This window comes from Tetrao urogallus (assembly GCF_951394365.1).
Source record: "Tetrao urogallus genome assembly, chromosome: 2".
NCBI classification, from domain to species: Eukaryota; Metazoa; Chordata; class Aves; order Galliformes; family Phasianidae; genus Tetrao; species Tetrao urogallus.
Window position 1 is genome coordinate 106539595 of NC_136814.1, and position 18697 is coordinate 106558291.

The 18697-nt window shown below is 42.3% G+C and overlaps 1 protein-coding gene across 1 annotated transcript in view; it reads left to right on the plus strand.

Moving 5' to 3' along the window:
- The window catches only part of PKHD1 (PKHD1 ciliary IPT domain containing fibrocystin/polyductin), a gene marked incomplete at both ends in the record, with an annotated part of 221724 nt that overhangs the window by 100785 nt on the left and 102242 nt on the right, over positions 1-18697 (plus strand). Inside the window, 8 exons of the mRNA XM_079532472.1 lie at positions 1440-1634; positions 2610-2754; positions 5478-5607; positions 12258-12370; positions 13156-13255; positions 13838-13972; positions 16715-16850; positions 18352-18598. Of these exons, the coding sequence (XP_079388598.1) occupies positions 1440-1634; positions 2610-2754; positions 5478-5607; positions 12258-12370; positions 13156-13255; positions 13838-13972; positions 16715-16850; positions 18352-18598 (1201 nt within the window). The remainder of the gene's footprint in view (positions 1-1439; positions 1635-2609; positions 2755-5477; positions 5608-12257; positions 12371-13155; positions 13256-13837; positions 13973-16714; positions 16851-18351; positions 18599-18697) is intronic.

Here is an 18697-nt window from a genome sequence, read left to right on the forward strand (position 1 = left end):
CGGTGCCAGGAAAACAGTTTTATCTTTCCAGACATCATTTGACATTGAAGTATGAAGTCTTGGGAGTTGAAGTGCATTTCATTGTAACATCTCAGATGTACTGTTTTCGCATTATTGTTTCAAGCCATCTTGGGAAAGACCCTTTAGTTTTGCCTGAGCCTAAGGGTATAGCAAAGAAAGTGTCTTCTGAAAACATACTTCAGTGTACATAATATATTAAATTTTTAATTGTGTTTACTATTTAGAAACTTTTAGAAGAAAGAAAAACAAAGCACCCTGATGCTTATTGTACTCTGTAGTGTAAAAAATTATGATGTTATTTGGGGATCCTGAGGAAAAAAAAAACAGGTGACAGCTTCTTGTAGCATTTAGTAGCAGTGGTGAAACAATAGGTATCTCAATTCTCCTTTGGTTTTATGTTTGTAAGGCACAGTGAAGTTTGACGGATGGCTTCCTGATTTACACCTGCAGGTGAGGAAATGCAGTCCGACACAGCGATTATAATTTAAGGAGAGTTAGGTTATCTGGCAACCCAGGTATAAGGCTCCCTTTAAAAATAAAATGCCTTGGGCACTCAGACTGTGACACAAGACTTCATTTGATATCCAGCAGCCAACTGCTTATATTACTCATGGATTTATGGTCCATTTTGTGTGGAACTCATAAATATAGTCTCTGAAATGTGCTAACTGTTTGAGGTTTTTATTTGCATTAAAGTATAGGAGGATTTCTCAGAGGAGTCACCAGAAGATGAGTGGGCAGTGTTTCTTGTGGTTAATTTACCGTCTTTAAAAGAAAAATGAGCATTGCTGAGTGTAAGCAGGACCGATTTACACATTCATAGCCTGAATCCCCCTGAACCAAAATATCCTGAGCACAGACCTGGGGAAAGGACACCTTTGAGGAATGTCGATTCCTTCCGCAGCCCTATCATCTCCTTTCCTTATCTTCTGTCTGTGGGTACGAACGTTTCCTCACATGTCTGTGGGGGCAGTTGGGAGGGAGAGGGTTTTAAAGAAATTTCAAAATGTTCTCATTTCAGCTCAGTTCAGTACAGCCGTGCCCAATCCCCTTTTCAAGAACCTCACCCAAGGTAAATCAATGTCAAATCCATCATCCCTGTGCATAGGCCTATTTAAAATTGAACACAAGGAACTTTCCTAAGCATAAAACTAGCACAGCTTCCTGCTGGTTTTAATACACTTTCCTCTAAAAATGTCCAGACTCTGAGGTGAGAAATTGTGGAAGTACTTAGGGGGAGTATCGTGCAAGCTTGCCTGTGGCTGTTTGTCTTTGGGCATGTGTTTAAGATCGCTGCAGGAAAAAGGAGTTCTCTGAGTCGGTGTGATGGGCCTCATGAGTTGCCTCAAAGGACTCTGCATGTCCCACTGTCATAGCAGATATGTAAAACTGATAGTTCCTACTGGGTTGTCTTCTAGGTGGCTCCAGGTGTCTGTACAAGCGAAGTGAGAGGCAGCTGGGGTCTCGGGACCTGGGAGCTGTTGTCATTGTGGAAGCCTTCCAGGGAGCAACGAGTCAGCTGCAAGTGGAGGGGGTCCAGTTCTACCACATGGGCCAAGCATTTTGGCAGCAACGCAGTGCCCTGACAGTTGCTGGCAATGCACAGATGGCAGGTGAGACAGCTGCTCTGGACATGAGCCCAAACAATCTCACAGATCCATCTTTCCAACTGGGAAAGATATTCTCAAAACCCTGCTTAGCTCTGGAGTCAGTTAACACCATAGGACTGTAAACGTGAGAAAATTGAGAGAGCTCCACCTGTAGACTAAGACCAAGTAACACCTGATGGAGTCCTTTAAATTGTTTTGGTTCCTTTGTGGTTTTTGACAGCTCCTTTCTAAATAGTATTTCATTTTTATGGTACGTCTTCGAGTCGCTGTGCTGCTTCTAGTTCTGGAAATGAAAGCCATAATATACCATGAGTGAGTCCTGAGCTGACTCAGGGATGTTCCATAGCGTAAACCAATACTTAGTTATATCACCTGAAAGTTAAGGAACACTTATTTTGACTGGGTGATTGGTAAGCACAAAACTAATCTCTGTGGAAGTGGCAACGAGGTCTCTGAAGACTGGTGGAGGTGGGAGCGAGTTAGATGGGCTCAAATGTTTGAAAGACTCTGGATTGGATCTTCCCCTCCAGTTAACTCACAGCTTTGTCTTCCCTATGCCAGCTTCATTATTTAATGATGATCTAGGCTTTCTGGTGTCAGAAGGCAGTTCTGGCCATGATCTGAAGTACATTAAGGTGGTCATCATGCCTGGCTACACAAGGTGGATAAGATACCCAGCCTTCTGCTACATTCTTCCTTTCATTCAGTCCCACTTCAATCCCCCAGTTACCTCAGCTCATAATGTAGCTCACTCACATGATCCTTTCATTTGGATCTTCTCCCCCCACATAACACGAGATGCCTCGAGTAACCTGTTTCTGTGCTTGGGGCCCCTCTCTTCTACTGCAGCTATTTCAGCAATGCCCACTTGTTGGCAAAGATGAGCAAATTTCAGCTTCAACTGGTCAGTCTCATGGAAGCAAAAAGGATTAACTGCATAGCATCATAGGAGTAGGAGCTAATATTAAATTCTCCAACCTCTTTTCTTTCCAGACTCTTACATACGTGGTTGCTGTTTTTTGGACTCCTTTGGCCAAGGGCTCCATCTGACTGGGATCTCAAACCTTAGTGTAGACAGTAATGTCTTCTTTAACATTTCAGGACATGGGCTTCTACTGGGTAAGTGAAGCAGGAAAGTATCTATCCTACATGTAATAGCAGCGTTTGCTGATGATCATTTCCTTGAAAATGTCTTTGGAGGAAAGGATCCTTAACTGCACCCTCATGATTTTAATCACATCTTCCACATTTTCTCTTATTAGTGAATCTGGAGTAAATCTCTCAGTCTTCTTCCTCATGCAACTCCTAGCAACTATTTCTGTTTGGCCATATTCTCTATGTTTGTTCAGGTCAGTCTTCACTTGCTCTGTATCCTTTTATTTCACTGAATACAAATGGAAAGAAATTTCTTTTTAGGGAACTGGTGTATCTCTCTGTGGAAGAGCACCATTATGCAATATTTAAGACCCCAGTTCAGTGAGGCATTTAAGAGCATACTTACCTTTAACTCCAGTCATTTGACATCAAAGATAATGGAGTGAAAGCATATGTTAAAAGTTAAGCAGAGGATTTAGCACTTAAATAAATTGGAGCTTGGAGCAACAAAACTGTTAAACAACAAAATATTTCTCTGAACTAACTGTCAGGAGCCTGACTCGCAGCATCTTCCGCTGGGATCTCACGTTGCCTGAATCCCTAAAGATGCAGCATGAGTTTTGTTTTCTGTCAGGAACAGGATGAAAAATGATCAATTTCAGGAGAAAGAGAGGTTAAAAAAGAGCCTTCAGTCCTGATCCTGCAGTTCCACACACACAGAGAGTCCCTATGCTCGATCCCATATATAAATATAATAGGATGTGATAGATCACGATTTAAACAGAAGAGACCCATAAAAGAAGAGCTACTGTACACATCTTGCAGAAGAGGAGAGCTGGTGCAGAGAGATGTGGTCACTCATCACACACGGCAGCTCTTGAGGCCGTGGGATAAGCAGAATGAGATCTCCATCCTGCTGGGCTGCCATGGCTCCCTTGTGCTAGGACAGGACACACGTCTGACTGAAAGGACTCTGGGCTGAGCTGAATATTTCCTCTGAAGTTTCAGCCTGAATACACCTTATCCCCAAGATGTCTTTAATGGCTTCACTGCCAGCAGCTCCAGAGGGTCTGATGGATGAATTTATGTATCATTTTGTTGCCTGTGAAGGAATATTTATTACAGCTGGCTGTTTGCAGCTCCAGAATTGGACTCCCTCAGTGATTTCATCTAAAACCCTTATTTTCAGGGGTTTTGCAAGACAGTCATAAAAAGTTGCTCTGGGCTTAGAATTAATTGACATACCAGGGCTCAGCTTGGAAGCCCAAACCTTTTCTGCCACCTCACAAAACTGTATGGCTTTCAAAAGGACTGCTTTAGGACCCTGCTTAGTAGTAGCATTGTTTGTAGTAAGCACAACCTGAAAAGGAAATATTTCCAAAATGGATGTTGTTCAAAAATGGAGAAATGTTCAGAAGACTGAGAAAGACTGAAAACGATTACTCCCTTCCCACAGCCAAAATGCCTGATGTACTTCTGTGGTTTACATTTAGGGTAGTAATGACTGGGATAAACCAGAGCAGGTAAAGTGAATCATTTCAGTTCAACAGAACTGAATAGATGTTATTTGCTCCTGATGTGGGTCAAGTAGAAATGACTCACTTTTTATTCTGCTTCCAGACCAGAGAGACTTGTGCTGATGTGTCATTACTGGAAGTTGACCCGTATGTAGGACTGTCCACTATTCCCCATTGGGTGGCACGTTTCTTTGTGGTGTAGTTCAAAAGGAAATGTGAATATTTTCCTTGCTGTGTCAGTACCGATGTGGTGCACGCTGTCACTGTGAGCTGTGTGATCACTGAGTGATCAACTTCTCCTTCTCACGTTTCACTTTTGTGGGTAGGGGACCTCCACTGATGTGTAGGGTAGCAGTGGTGCTTTTAGGATCTGTTTAAATTTTTACTTATATACATATGGGGCAATGGATGGAGACACAGGAGAGATAACTTTTAATTTTAGCACTGCCAGAAGCATTGCCTGTGTGTCCACAAGTGGAATGACTTGGAATCTCTTTTTTTTTTTCTTTTTTTTTCCCAAGCTGTAAAATATGATTTATCATACTCTTTTTATTCATTTTCTCCATAAACCTGGCTTAAAGCATGGCTGCAGTGATAATATATAAAACTTTATCAGGTATTTTCTGCAGCTCAAATTGTGGAATTGTGATCTTCGTTGCATTTTGGTGGAATATGACATTATTTCTTTCCCTGACCGTATCTGCCTGATTAGAATGTAAGTTCTTTTTTATTTATTTTTTTTATATTTACGATGTTGGACAAATGTTGGTGAGATCATTAATGGAGTCGATATCAGTGTTGGCAGTTGGACTAGATAATCTTTGAAGAACTCTTCCAACAAAACTATTCTATTTTATCTTGCTTGTGGCCTTCTGGCATTTCTGAAGCACACAGCCATCCCCTTGCCATTGCTGGCTTTAGTCATGGCAGTCTCTGAATGTGTCACAGCCATTTTTTGCCATGCGTTAAACACAGATGCGACCATGACTTACCCAGGGACAGTCACACAAAGCTGATTCTCAGGTGTACCATGCCAGCAAAGCAGGCAAGTTCTCTGATATGTACTGTAGAGGGTGTCCAGGTATATATATTTATTTTTCTCCATTTATTTATTATCGTAGAATGGTTGGGTTGGAAGGGACCCTAAGGATCATCAAGCTCCAACCTCCCTGCCACAGGCAGGGCTGCCAACCTCCACATCTAATACTACTATTGTATTTTATTTTTAAGGAAGTAGCCTGGAGAAGGGGAACAGAATCAGAAACAACATAGTGATAGGCCTTTCTGCAACGGATGGTTTATCCAACATTGAGACTCTGTCACCAGCAGGGATCTACATCAGAGCTCCTGCCAACCACATTGAGGTAAGAGGTTCTGGTATAAAACATAGCATTTCTATTCAAAAATATCAGAGAAATATGGAACTTTTTACCTTACCTTCTCTTCAGCTCCCTGAGAGGAGGTTGTGGTGAGGTGGGGCTTGGCCTCTTCTCCCAGGTGACAGCAATAGGACAAGAGGGGATGGCCTCAAGTTTGCCAGGTGAGGGTCAGGTCAGATATTAGAAAAAAACTCCTCCCAGGAGGAGTGGTGATGCATTGGAAGAGGCTGCCCAGGGAGGTGATGGGGTCAGCATCCCTGGACGTGTATAGGGAGAGGGTAGGTGTAGTTCTAAGGGGCATGGTTAGCGGGCAACACTGGGGGTAGGTGGATGGTTGGACTGGATAATCTTTGTGGTCTCTTCCAACCTTAATGATTCTATGATTCTGTGATCATGTACACAATATTTGCTTCTTGTCTGAGCCTTCAAAAGCCATGCTTGTGGTGGGATACTGAAATGAACATATTACAAACTCAAGAATATTCGTGAACAAGTTTATGGTTATTGAAAATTATGATGCATTTGATTTGAGTGTTTTTTTGGTTTGATTGTTTTTTTTTTCCTAGGATACTTTTTAAAGTTTTGTTTTATTTTATTATAATTTATTTTACTCTGTGATTCCTAGAAAAAAATGGGAAAAAATGTTTAGGAACAGATCCTCTCGATTTTTTTTTTCCTACTACTGTCAATATAATGTCAATTTTAATGAACTGAAGATAAACATAGTAAAATTCAGCAATATCAAATGCAGCTTTGCCTGGTTTTAAAATGACAGCTTATGCAGAGCCTGAGATTTCCATTCCAGGGTGAGAAGAATGCTTTCCTTTTCCCACGAAAATGTCATTGATTTTAAAAGCAAGTAAGTTTTGTTGGTCTAAATAGTGACAAAACATTGAAATTTTAAGCAGCTTTCTAACAGCCTTCCCACCACAAAGCTGGGCTCTGTAAGTTTCTTTTCATTGGCTAATTCTGAGCTGCTTTCTTTTAATATATGCATTTATTTTTTGTCTTGTTTCATGGAACAAAAAAACAAAATTTTTTTTCAGTGATTTCAAACCATTTTTGCTTTTCAACTGTTTCAAGTCTGGAATTTCATTGAAACTGACCTTTCTTACCACAGCTTCAGTTGTGACAAATGCACATTTTCATTAAAAAATATTTCTGACCTGTCCTGTTGCTAACCCACAGAAACTAAGCCAATTACTAAGCATCTGTGAAGACCCAATCGCCCCCTGGGCTTCTGTTCCAGGAGGAAAGGATTGCCCCTAAATTTGAAGGTGAAAAAGACACCAACACATTTCCTACGCGAGTCTGAAGCCAGTAGTACTTAGGAAGAAGGAGAGGACTTTCCTGCAATTCCCTCGAGGGTGCATTTATCATTTTTGAGACCATCAAATATGGTTAAAAAAAATACAACGAGGCAGAATCACGTGAATTTCAGCTCCACTAAGCACAGTGCTGTGTTATCACGCACTGACTTTCCCTGGAGCTGTCTGTTGGATTGCCAGTGGCTCAGCTTTTGCAAAGGATTGCTGCAATTATCTTTGTGGGTACGTGTGAACCGACTGTAGTTGAGTTTGCAGCGCATTTGCTGAGCTCTCTCCACTCATGTGTCTTCTGAGATGTGCCCAAAGCTGCATCTGTTGGTGTGCAGCCCAACATCAGGGTTCAGCCTGCTCTCCAAAGCTCTGCTACTCGGGGCAGAACAGCAGATGGCCCTTGGAGGGTTGCTGATGTGCCTCAACGTCAGCAGTTCCTCGGACTGGGCTATCTGAGGCCGTGCAGCAGCAACAGAGTTGGCTCTGAGGCAAACAGAAAGAAATTGCCCAGCTTAAAATTATTATTAGGAGGGCTTACTGTTCTACAATACGTATAGCATTCAGTAGAAGATATGGGAGGATGTGGAGGATGTGAGGTCTCATTGCAGCCTTGCAGTATTTGAAGAGAGCTTACAAACAGGAAGGGAATGACCTTTTTACACACTCTGATAGTGATAGGACAAGGGGGAATGACTTTAAACTAAAAGGGGAGATTTAGGTTAGGTGTTAGGATGAAATTGTTGAATCAGAGGGCGTTGCTGCCCTGGCACTGCTGCCCATGTTTCCGCCATGGAGGTGCCCAAGGCCATGGATGGGCTGGTGGAGGCACCCAGCCCACAGCAGGGGTTAGAACTTCAAGAAGGATCCTTTCAAACAAATCCATTCTAGAATTCTTTGATTCTATGTGTGCATATTATGAGAACCAGTCACAGTTTTTCCAATCAAAGCACTTTAGTCCAATGTATGGTATGATACTTATGTATGATAATAGTATGATAATGATCACTAAATCCAGAGAGTGCTGGTCCAGCACCAGGATCATGTTGTACACAGTTAGGCACTTTTTATCTGCTCAGATGGCTCACCAACTACATATTGCTTTTTGGATAGCTGTAATTTTAACTAAACAGAGAGGTTCAAAGAATATAATGAGCAAAATTCATCCTCAAACTGCCATGACGCAGAATAGAAACTTGCCTTCTATATTTCAGCGTTAGGATTTGGTTGTTTTGCTGTTTTATTTATTTATTTTTTTTTTATTGTATTGTATTGTATTGTATTTCTTTCTCAGATTTTCATCTTTAAATTTCTGCTTTTAAAAGTATGGGCAAAGATTACAGCTACAGTAGACAGAGAGCTCTAGGTGCAGACTGTATTACAGCCTCTGTATGTGATGGGTTAAGCTTTCTGCAGTGAGTGGAATAATATTTTAATATCTGCTCAGTTTACTCCGGAGCCTAAATTTGCATTGGTGACTGAAGAACAGAAATTTCCTTGAAAATCAGCGGTCTCCTAAATGGTGTTGAAATTGGGACACAGCAGTCACTCAAACCTGAGCCTACAAAGATGTTCGGAGACCCAATTCCCACAGGTTTCCATTTGGCTTAAGCTCTTAAGTGCATTTGTGAATCAGGGTGTGAGATAAAACTTCGTACTCATGCAGCATAAACGCAGAATGGTTATGACAAGATGAGCAATTTTATTTTTAAATAAAACATGGAAGCCCTGGTTGTCACTTTTGAGTGACGTAAGACAATTTCATTAGCAAGCTGGTTTCTTGCCTTTTAAATGATCAGCAAGAGGAAAGGAAGATGCCCCTCTTTCACATTGGCTGTTTTGTCCCTGAAGAAAAATGGCAAAAAACAGCTTTTTATCTTCTGTTGGTTTTCTTGGGTCCAATGTTTTTGGACTTTTTGTAATAATCTTCTGTTCATAAACATTCAGTACCCTTAAATCTCAGCACCACTGTGCAGTGCTCAAGCAAAACCTGGGTGTTAAGAGAGCAGCCTCCCTCTCCTTTCTTGCCATGACATTGAAGAGTCGGAAGCAGCTTACCAGAATGAGCAGGGCTGAGATCAACCTGTGCTTCTGTGTCAGAGTGGTGACCGATGGCCGTGCTGGTATGTGTGATTTATTGCCCAGTGTTGCCCAACCCCACATTCCCTACTGTATCAAAGAGGTGGGGTTGTATCTGTTTGGCACTGATTGTTTCCCACCATTTTGTTCTTACTTTTCTGAAGCCTACAAATTGTGTATATGTTTAAGCAAGCCCACTGGAGATACTCCTTGCATCCAACCAGGCTCTTAAATTGTTGGGAGTGGTGCTGGGCATGCTTTCCGGAGCTTTTATGTCACTTTTAAGGTCAACAGTTTGAGCCCTGGTCATCTAAAAGAAATTCATGAAATATTTCCATTTGCAGGGCTGTACAGTTAAGAGACACTTTAAACGTCAGCCACTTATTTTACTGACTTGCAATTCATACCTCCAGGTATTTGGCATGCTCGGGGAGGTAATTTCTCTCTGGAATTTTGGTTGCATGGACATTCATAATATATTGACTTCCACAAAGAATTGATTTCCACACAAAATTCCCTCCTTGCCTAAAACCCCTGCCCTCCAGCCACTAGCTGGCTGAATAAATATGCAGTTTTTCCTTATGAATCATCTGCAGAACGCACGATTGGGGTCACAAGTAAAAGATCCTGGAAATAATGTGACTGGACTGCAGAAGCATTTTGTTAAAGGAAAAGGGACTCTGGCTGCACTTTCGGAAAAAGCAGCAGTTTTAGCAGGGGATGGAGAGATGTGCTTTGGTTATTGATATCTCTTTGCTGCTTGGCAGATGTCAGAAATCACGACTGCGGGGAGCACCCTTGGAAGGGTCAGGAAAAAGTAATTGGAATATGGAGGCTTCCACCTCTGGGTCATCGGGTTTGGCTTTGATTTGGGCCATCAGGGACCAAAAAGCCATTAATATTTTAGCACTGTCCAGTGACCTCTGAAGTCAGTGAGTGTCATCTCTTCTTGCAAGAAAGCTCATCTTAGACTCCCCTTAGAGAACTAATTACCTCCAGAGAGCAATTAATGTTATCTAAGGGTAGGCAGGATGACCTGCCCTCCAGACATGCCTATGCCTTGCTTAGTTCCTGGAAAGGAAGCATACATCTACCAGTGTGGACCTTCAGCATCAAATTTGAGCAACACATTTGAGACAGTTGGGAAGGATCATGCCCAGATGTGCACATGAATGTGTTTCTGTATGGGCACCACCCAAAAACAGCTCAGTTTGGGTGCTGTCCAAAATGAAGCAGACAAGAGCAGGTTTCTACCCTGGAGTAGAAAGACTCCTAACTCCCTATGTCTCCCCCTGCAAAAATGACTTGCCACAGACTCTGCAAGTCAGAAGCTCCTAATCATAAGGCCAGGAAGGCCTTATGTTCTCTTCTTTTTTCATGTTTCTCAACGAACACAACTCCATAATTTCTTCATTAAGTGATATTAACAATAATTTATAACACATCTGAGAAGGTGAGGGACAGTGTATCCTTGTCTCTGCTTGGAGCAGAAATTGGAGTCCAAAGTGCCCCTACACAACAGGGGTGCCCAGATTTGCGGCTGGAAAAAGTGAGTGTGAGTAATGGTTAAGACCCTGGAATGGACAGCTGTACAAAACTGATCCAGCCAACCACCTATATTAGAACCTGTGCCACCAAAAGGAGCAGAGGAGGTGTTAGTAAATGGAAGATTACTCACTGAAAGCCCTGAAGCACTCATCTGCCATCCAGACAATCTTCCTAGACAGGTTTGTTGCCTGCTGGGGACCCACATGTACAGTATCACGACAGGGTTACCAAACATGGTAAAGCCATTCCTACTCTTTTATGAAGAGTTGAAGGAGGCTGCAACGAAGGAGATGAGAATTATCAGAATCATAGAATGATTTTGTTGGAAGGGACCTTTAAGACTATCTAGTTCCAACCCCCTGCTATAGGCAGGGTCACCTTCCTCTAGAATAGGTTGCTCACAGCCCCATCCAGCCTGGGCTTGAGTGCCTCCAGGGAGGGGTTATCCACAACCTGCCTGGAGGAAGAGACTTTATGTACCTCAGAAAGATATCGAAGGAATTGGGAGGGCAGGTGGTATTTTCCTCTACCTCCCAGTTGGAGACCCAAAAAGGAGATGAATGAGTCACGTGAACAATTAGCTGTGTGACTGGTGCCATGCTCAGGACTTTGAGTTCTATGATCTCAGATGCACCTTCGAGAGATTGGGCTCTTAGGAGACGGAGAGCTTGTGGGTAAAAATTAAGGACCAGACCAATGAAGGACATGTGGAGTCTGTTGATGAGGCCTTGCTTCAGCTACAAGAAGCATTGCTCTTGCAAGCTCTCATTCTGGTGAAGGATATGACTTCCCAGATGTCTGCCAGGAAAGCAACACGGCATGCTATAAGTGATCCAGGAGACTGCTGGAGTGTGCTGAGGATAACGTCCTGATCCAGATATTAGTCAAAGAAACTGGAGGAGAAACATTACTGAACCTGGTGCTCACCTGTGCAGATGAGGTCGTTAAAGAAATTAAGATTGGAGGCAGTCTGGGCTGCAGCAACCATGCCCTTGTTGAGTTCATGATCTCGAGGAATATGGGCCTGGTAAGGAGCAGAGTCAGGAACTTGAAGTCAGGAGAGCAAACTGTGGTTTGTGGGATTAGTGGAAGAGATCTCCTGGGAAGCTGTGCTTAGGGACAAAGGAAGGGAACAAAGCTAAATGAAGTCACAGATCTGAATGAGTTTTACTGTTCAGACACTGGCATATCATGAAGATGTAGTTCTTTGGTTTATCCTGTCTTTTCAGAATCTCAATTTTTCAGTGTCAGAATTACTTTAGGAGGCATAAGAAAGATGCAGACTTGGAAGTAAACCAATAAAATTAAGTAGTTATTCACCTTTCTTCCATGACGTGGCCTTCTTACTTAGAAAGGATTTTAAGAAGTCTTCCACACTGTTTTTTGTTTGATTTTTTTTTTTCTTACCTACTTCTTGAAGAATTGTGGCAGTACCATTTTGCTGTCATGAGTTCCAGTTGTTTGGCCAACCCTTGTTGCCTGATTGGAGAGCAGGTTTTTGTGGGACTGACCCAAGGAAAGAGCAAGAATGGAATGAGAGCATGAATACACAACAAGGTACCAGCTTCTGCCAGCCAGACGTGCCAGAATTATCATTAACATCAACTGGGATTGGATTTATTCATTTATTTTTCTTTTATTTAGCAGAGGTTTGTGGTAATTTTTTTCACAATTGTGTGTGTTTCTCTGCAGGGTAACACCGTGTGTGCTGCTGGATATGGGTATTTCTTTCATCTCTCTCCTGAGGGACCATCCAAAATGCCTCTCCTGTCCTTCAGTGAGAACACAGCTCACTCCTGCACCAGGTATTAGGGGACCTTTGGTTAAAGAGACTTTCCTTCTGTGCATGGTAGTGCTAACTATAACTGCAGCAGTGAGCAGAAATGGCTTTGTCCCTTCCTTCAGGATTTTGTTATTGCTGGTAATTGTTTCTCAATTTTGCACCCTTGTAAGGGCTTTCTTTCTTGTTGTTGGCTCAGTAGCGGAGCAGAGCCCATGACAGACTGGTGTGTAGTTAGGCTATTTTTCAGGGTCTGACTGCAAGTGGTTTCCTAGTAGTTTCAATATATTCCATTCTTCTTCATTCACCACCTCAATTTGTTAACTTGCTGTGCTTTCCTGTGCTGGCAGCAAGCACCTCCATCTTACTCCCTTGTTTTAATGATCCTGACTTAGTTTATAGTGCCACGTTTAGCACATTTCTTCATCAAACATTTAACAGCAGAGCACAGAAGCTTGTACTCGTGTTGAAATTAAAGCTAATTTTGAAACATTCCAGACAGTTTGAGCAGAGGAGGATGGCGTACAAGAGGACAGATACACGGTTTCATTCTTACACTCTTTGACATGCTTTGCAGGCCAACGGTAGAGATATGATGCTGGCTTCCGTGGCTTGGAGTGGCATTTCTTACCTCCAGATGCTTTGTGCAATAGCAGCATGAATACTCAGCTCTTAGAGTTTAGCTCTGATTAAGTAGGTTTAAATAGAGACTAAGTACAGGCCTAAAGATGATGTTTTATGTCCAGTAATGCATGCAAGGAAACTTTGTTTTCTTTTTTTGTTTTTTCCTTTGCTTTCTTTCCTAAACAGGCATGGGTTGCTTGTCTACCCAGAATATTTGCCAGACAGCCCAAACGTCCCCGTTCAGTTTGACAGCTTCACAGTTTGGAGCAGCCAAGGTGGAGCCCAGGTATGTTTGTCCCAGCTGTCCTCCATGGTGCTCAGGAAATGCTACTTCATCTCTTTATCATCTCTGTAGTGATTTTACCTTTTCAGGCTGCAGTTAGGCCACAGCTGCTGTGGAACCTCTCGTACCTTTATGTCCTTGTCCCACAGCTGGAGGCCCCTGTTTTGGTAATGGTTTGTGTGAGTTCTCCTTATAGTTCAGTGCAAACTCGGCATTACTGACAGCCCTGTTGGCCTAACTAACCATCTAATCTACATTTGCCACTACAGGACAACCAAAAAGGTTCTCCCAGTGGATGTGAGGTAGTTACAGAATCACAGAATCCTTACAGTTGGGAGGAACCCATCAAAGCCATCTGTCCCACTCCGTGCACTGAGCAGGGACACCCACAGCTCCATCAGTGCTCACAGCCCATCCAGCCTGACCTTTTCCCCTGAAAATAAGGGAAAATTCTTAAATAAATACAAGATCAAAACTTTTATCATTTTGCACTCTCCTGTTTTTCACTGTACTTTTAGAAAAGCGTGGTTATAAACCACACTTTTTAAATTGTCCACTCTATTCCTTTATTATGTTTTTATACAGATTTTCAGTAGCAGCAACCTCAAACTCCAAAATTTCCGAATCTATGCTTGCATGGATTTTGGCATTGACATCATTGAAAGCCTGGGAAACACAGCTGTAGCTAATAGTGTTTTAGTTGGACACATTGGGCAAAAGGTAAGCACTGCAGTTGCACAAACTGTAAAATGGAAAAATAAAAGAGCAATCAGAAGAACAGCCCCTGTTTATGTAGTTTGGCTTTCAAATTGTCTGTAAGGAGAAATGAAGGCATAGATGCAGCTTCAGGATGAGTTTGAGAGATGTGCAGCTCAGCTTAGTGATTTGAAAATGGAGAATCATAGAATCACAGAATGGCCTGGGTTGCAAAGGCCCACAGTGCTCATCCAGTTCCAACCCCCTGCTGTGTGCAGGTCACCAACCAGCAGCCCAGGCTGCCCAGAGCCACATCCAGCCTGGCCTTGAATGCCTGCAGGGATGGGGCATCCACAGCCTCCTTGGGCAACCTGTGCCAGTGCCTCACCACCCTCTGGGGGAAAAACTTCCTCCTCATATCCAACCTAAACCTCCCCTGTCTCAGTTTAAAATCATTCCCCCTTGCCCCATCACCATCCACCCTCACACACAGCCGTTCCCCCTCCTGTTTATACTCTCCCTTCAAGCACTGGAAGGCCACAATGAGGTCCCCCTGGAGCCTTCACTTCTCCAAGCTAAATAAGCCCAGTTCCCTCAGCCTTTCTTCATAGGAGAATGGTAGGTTTGATTTCTATTCTAGACAACATTCTGATTTCCTCTTCTCCCTCATACCATCCCTGGTTCACTGGCAACACACAGTGCTGCTTATTTACTTGAGAATGGTCAATGCCACCAGAATATAACAATTTTTAATGCAATAAATACAATCTTCTATTATTTCTGCAGGCAGCCAGACAAAGTCCTTTGGGTGCTACTAGCTTGTTAACAGATTAATAACACAGATGATGATGAAATTTTAGCTACAGCTGGCCATGGCAGCTTGTTTGTGATTTTGAGGTCTTTTTTGCACTGCTTAGGTTGCTGCTGCTTTTTATGAATTTAATTTTCTTTCCGACCAAGCAGAAAAGAGTTCTAAATGAGTTTTCTTCAGAACCTTACAGAAGATATTTCTGCTGTAACTCTGTTGAAGCACATGGTTCGGACACAATCCTGGTCTCTCTTGTCCAGTCCTACAGTGGCTCAATGACACAATGGATTTCTCTCAGGGATGAAAGAGTGGTGTCTTTGTTTTTGCTTTGCAGGATCCACGGTAGAACTCTGATGCTGTACTTGTTAAGAGATTTAGAGGCGCTCAGCTGTGCCTTGTTTCTTCCCACACCCCAGGGGGGTGATTATCTTTGATTATCTCATGATAAGAGCCTCCTTGTCATAATTTACATCTTAATTTATGTAATTCTCCCTTTAATAATGATGTCTCTTTAATATCAATTAAAACTTTATGACACTAATTTAATGGGAACAGTGGATATTTCTCTCTGCTCCCCCAACAGTTTTTGAATGTGGTGCTTTAAACCAGTGGGCTCTGGAAATATCAGGGCATTTCAGTACTGGGGCTTTGATCATTTTACACATTATGAGCAGGGCCAGATCCAGGGTCTGTAGAAAGGGAAAAAGGGAAAGACTTCAAATAGCCTCATCCATGCTTTCATAAAGAAACTCAGTGCTGGTGTGGGGCTCTTTGAGGAACAACATGGTAGGTTTGAGATGTGATGCACACTAGGGGAGGAATTCCCATCTCATACCCTTGTTCTATATACTGATCATGAAAAACCATAGAAATGGTGGAAGAACAGGCAAGTACAAGCTAAAAACCTACAAATCTGATTTGTTACCAGCAGCAAGGTGATTTCTGTTTAGCAGTGATGTAGAAGGAGGTGGCACAAAGACCAGGACCACTACACCGGGTGTTTTGCTCTAAGAGAAGTGATGAAGACGCTGTCTCTTAATTAGACTAAAGATAACAACACCCCTTTGAAGTGACAAACTGTTTCTAAAAGTCTGTTCTGTTCTAAATTTTGCATTCTAGAGGATGCTTTCACACTGCACTGATTGCTCCCTTGATTCTCTGTCATAACTTCTGTGAGTTGTTTTCCTAAACTGTTTACTGGCCTCAGAAATGGCATCACATGCTCCTGACAGCTTTCTCCTCCAGACTACCCCCTGGCTTTAAATACTTCTTTCTTCCCAGCCTGTCTCCAGAATAAATGGACAGAGAATGCACTCACCCCCTCTGTCATGGACCACAGCCACCATGAAATCTAGTTTCTGTTTTATGTTCCTCATCACTTGTGGTTTTGCTCTTCCTTTTCACGTGTTATGCTTTTTCCTGTCTCTTGCTGATCTACTTAATTTCTTATTGTTCTGATACACCCTGAATTCAACCAGAGCTTTGAAGAGAGTCCAGCTTAAACTCTCCCCACCCCCAGTCACAGGAAATATGCTGTGTCTCAGCAGTCAGATTTTTCTTGTAACATCAATTAGGATAATTGGGTTTATAAAGTATGGAAATCTCCTGCCTGATGGACAAACCAAGGTAAAGCCAAGGAGGCAGTACAGTGTATTCTCCCTTGAGAAGTCCAATTTTTCCTAGTAGCCAATAGCCTGACAGAGCAAACGAAGTCATTGCTGCCCTGAAAGAAACACTACTGCATACCATACATGGTGAATTAGACTGATGTTATTTATTGAATTATTAGAAGTTGTGACACAATAGGTAATGCATGTCCTTCAAATAGCACACGCTACTCCAGAACCAGAGGCCTGAGTGCAGTCATCTTGTATCGCAGCTGCTGCATGCTGAACTCATCAGGCTTGGGCATCCACATGTTGACTTGTTTCCCAGTGTTCTTCATTTCTTCATGGCAGGATAACACCTGCATGTCAGCAGGACTGAAAACTCCCAAAAGATTCCAGCTATTCGTCTCCAACACAGCTTTCAGAAACTTTGATATGAGCTCTTGCACAGCTATCAGGACCTGCTCGGGCTGTTACCGAGGGCAGGGTGAGTATAACTTACACCCATTTAGCAGTGTTTGCACAGTTGTTGCATTTCAGATTAATCTATTTAGGAATTCTCAGCTTCCATAACCACTGATAGACGTTTCAGCTGAATCCTGGAATGAGTATTGTGCAATGACGAAGAATACCTGTTTGGTTTCAGCCATCTTATCACCATGTTTACCTGTAGGTAACTTATCCAGGACTAGGTTTTGGTTTGTATGTGTGTTTCCCCTATGTTTCAATGCAGTAGTTTTCAGAATCATTGCTCTCTAAGCTTCACTTCCTCAGTGGGGATACCAGCCTAACAGCTCTTGCCCATTCACAGGGAGGTGGGCCATAGGATGGTGATACGTAGCTGCAGGATGAATAAAGTGCATGTTGTGCAGCACAGATGAACTGAGAAACTTTATCATGTGATGATATGCATAGCAACCATCCATCAATAATATTTAACCCTCCGCATTTTGCTGACTTTGCTGGACTGCTCTGCTTTATGTGCACTTAAGGTCAGGTTGCTAGTTATCCGAATTATCTGCCTGTGAAATAGCTTCATCATTTAGTTGGAACCACGTATCACGTGTTTTTTTGAGACAAAGGTTGCCTTATTTTTGAACTGATTTCATTTCCTCAATGGGACGTAGAAATGGGTTTTTACACTCTGACTTGTTGCTTCTTCATTTTGGGAGGATTTTCACTTTCAAAAGTGAGGATTTTTTAATAGCTATGACACATCCTTGCAGAATTTTACCAAGCTACTACCTCAGGCCAGCCTAAACCTTAGGTGAATTTGCCTAAGATAACGTATGTAAACTAAGCATCCTTTTAAGCTTTGAAGAAGTACCCAAAGGCTCTTTGAAGAGCGTTCCAACTGCAATTACCTCTTAAATATATTTATATATAAACGTATACTGCCCTACAATAACATAAGAGAGAAAAAGACTTCAGGAGCCGAGATCAAAGGACAGGAGGAATAGTAAAATCTGACTCAGAGAAGCTACAACTGACAGTATGCTAGGTAAATAGTAACCAAATGAGGCACATGGACACTCCTGCCAAAACTGACCTGTTCTGGTTGATAGGACAGTAATTTTCTGTCATTTCTGGAAATATTCATGTGTTCAAAACCTTTCTGTGCTTTAGCTCACATGAATATTCCTCCTTGCTGAATCTATCTGTATCAACAGTAGAGTAAACATACTCCAGCCACACTTTTCAGCCAAGGCTTTATTGTGCCTGGTGCTATATATGAACATGGGGACACTAGCTTTTGGCACTGAGACTTACAAAGAGATGTTTGGAGTCACTCAGGAGATGCTGGTAGAGCAGCACCTGGATCAGACAACAGGATCCTGGCCAGAACATGGCAAACATTTTTTTTGTTCCTCTTATTTATTTATCATTTTTCTCTTTTTGAATCAGTAGTCACACTTCCAAAGTGATGATAAAGCAAAACTTTATCTCTTTTTCTTCTGTGTTTCTAAACTGCTGTTTGCTCCTCGCAGGTGGGTTTACAGTGAGCCTTGAACATCTGACATTCACCAACTCACCCTTCCAAGTGTCCTTCCCCTTTCCACATGCTGCCATTCTTGAGGATCTTGATGGCTCTGTCACTGGGAAGGAAGGAAGTCGTATTCTCCCTTCTACAGACATCCTTGTAGCTTCCTGCACAACCAGTGCCAATTTCAGCCATGCTTTGGGTGGCAGTGTATGCAGCAAGGACCTTGTTTTCCACCGTATGTCTCTTTACTTGTAAGTAAGAAAGCTACTTTTCAAAATTTGGCATGGACGTCACTTGTTATGTTCTATATTGCATTATATATATATAGAAGGTGATTGCAGCGAGTGCGA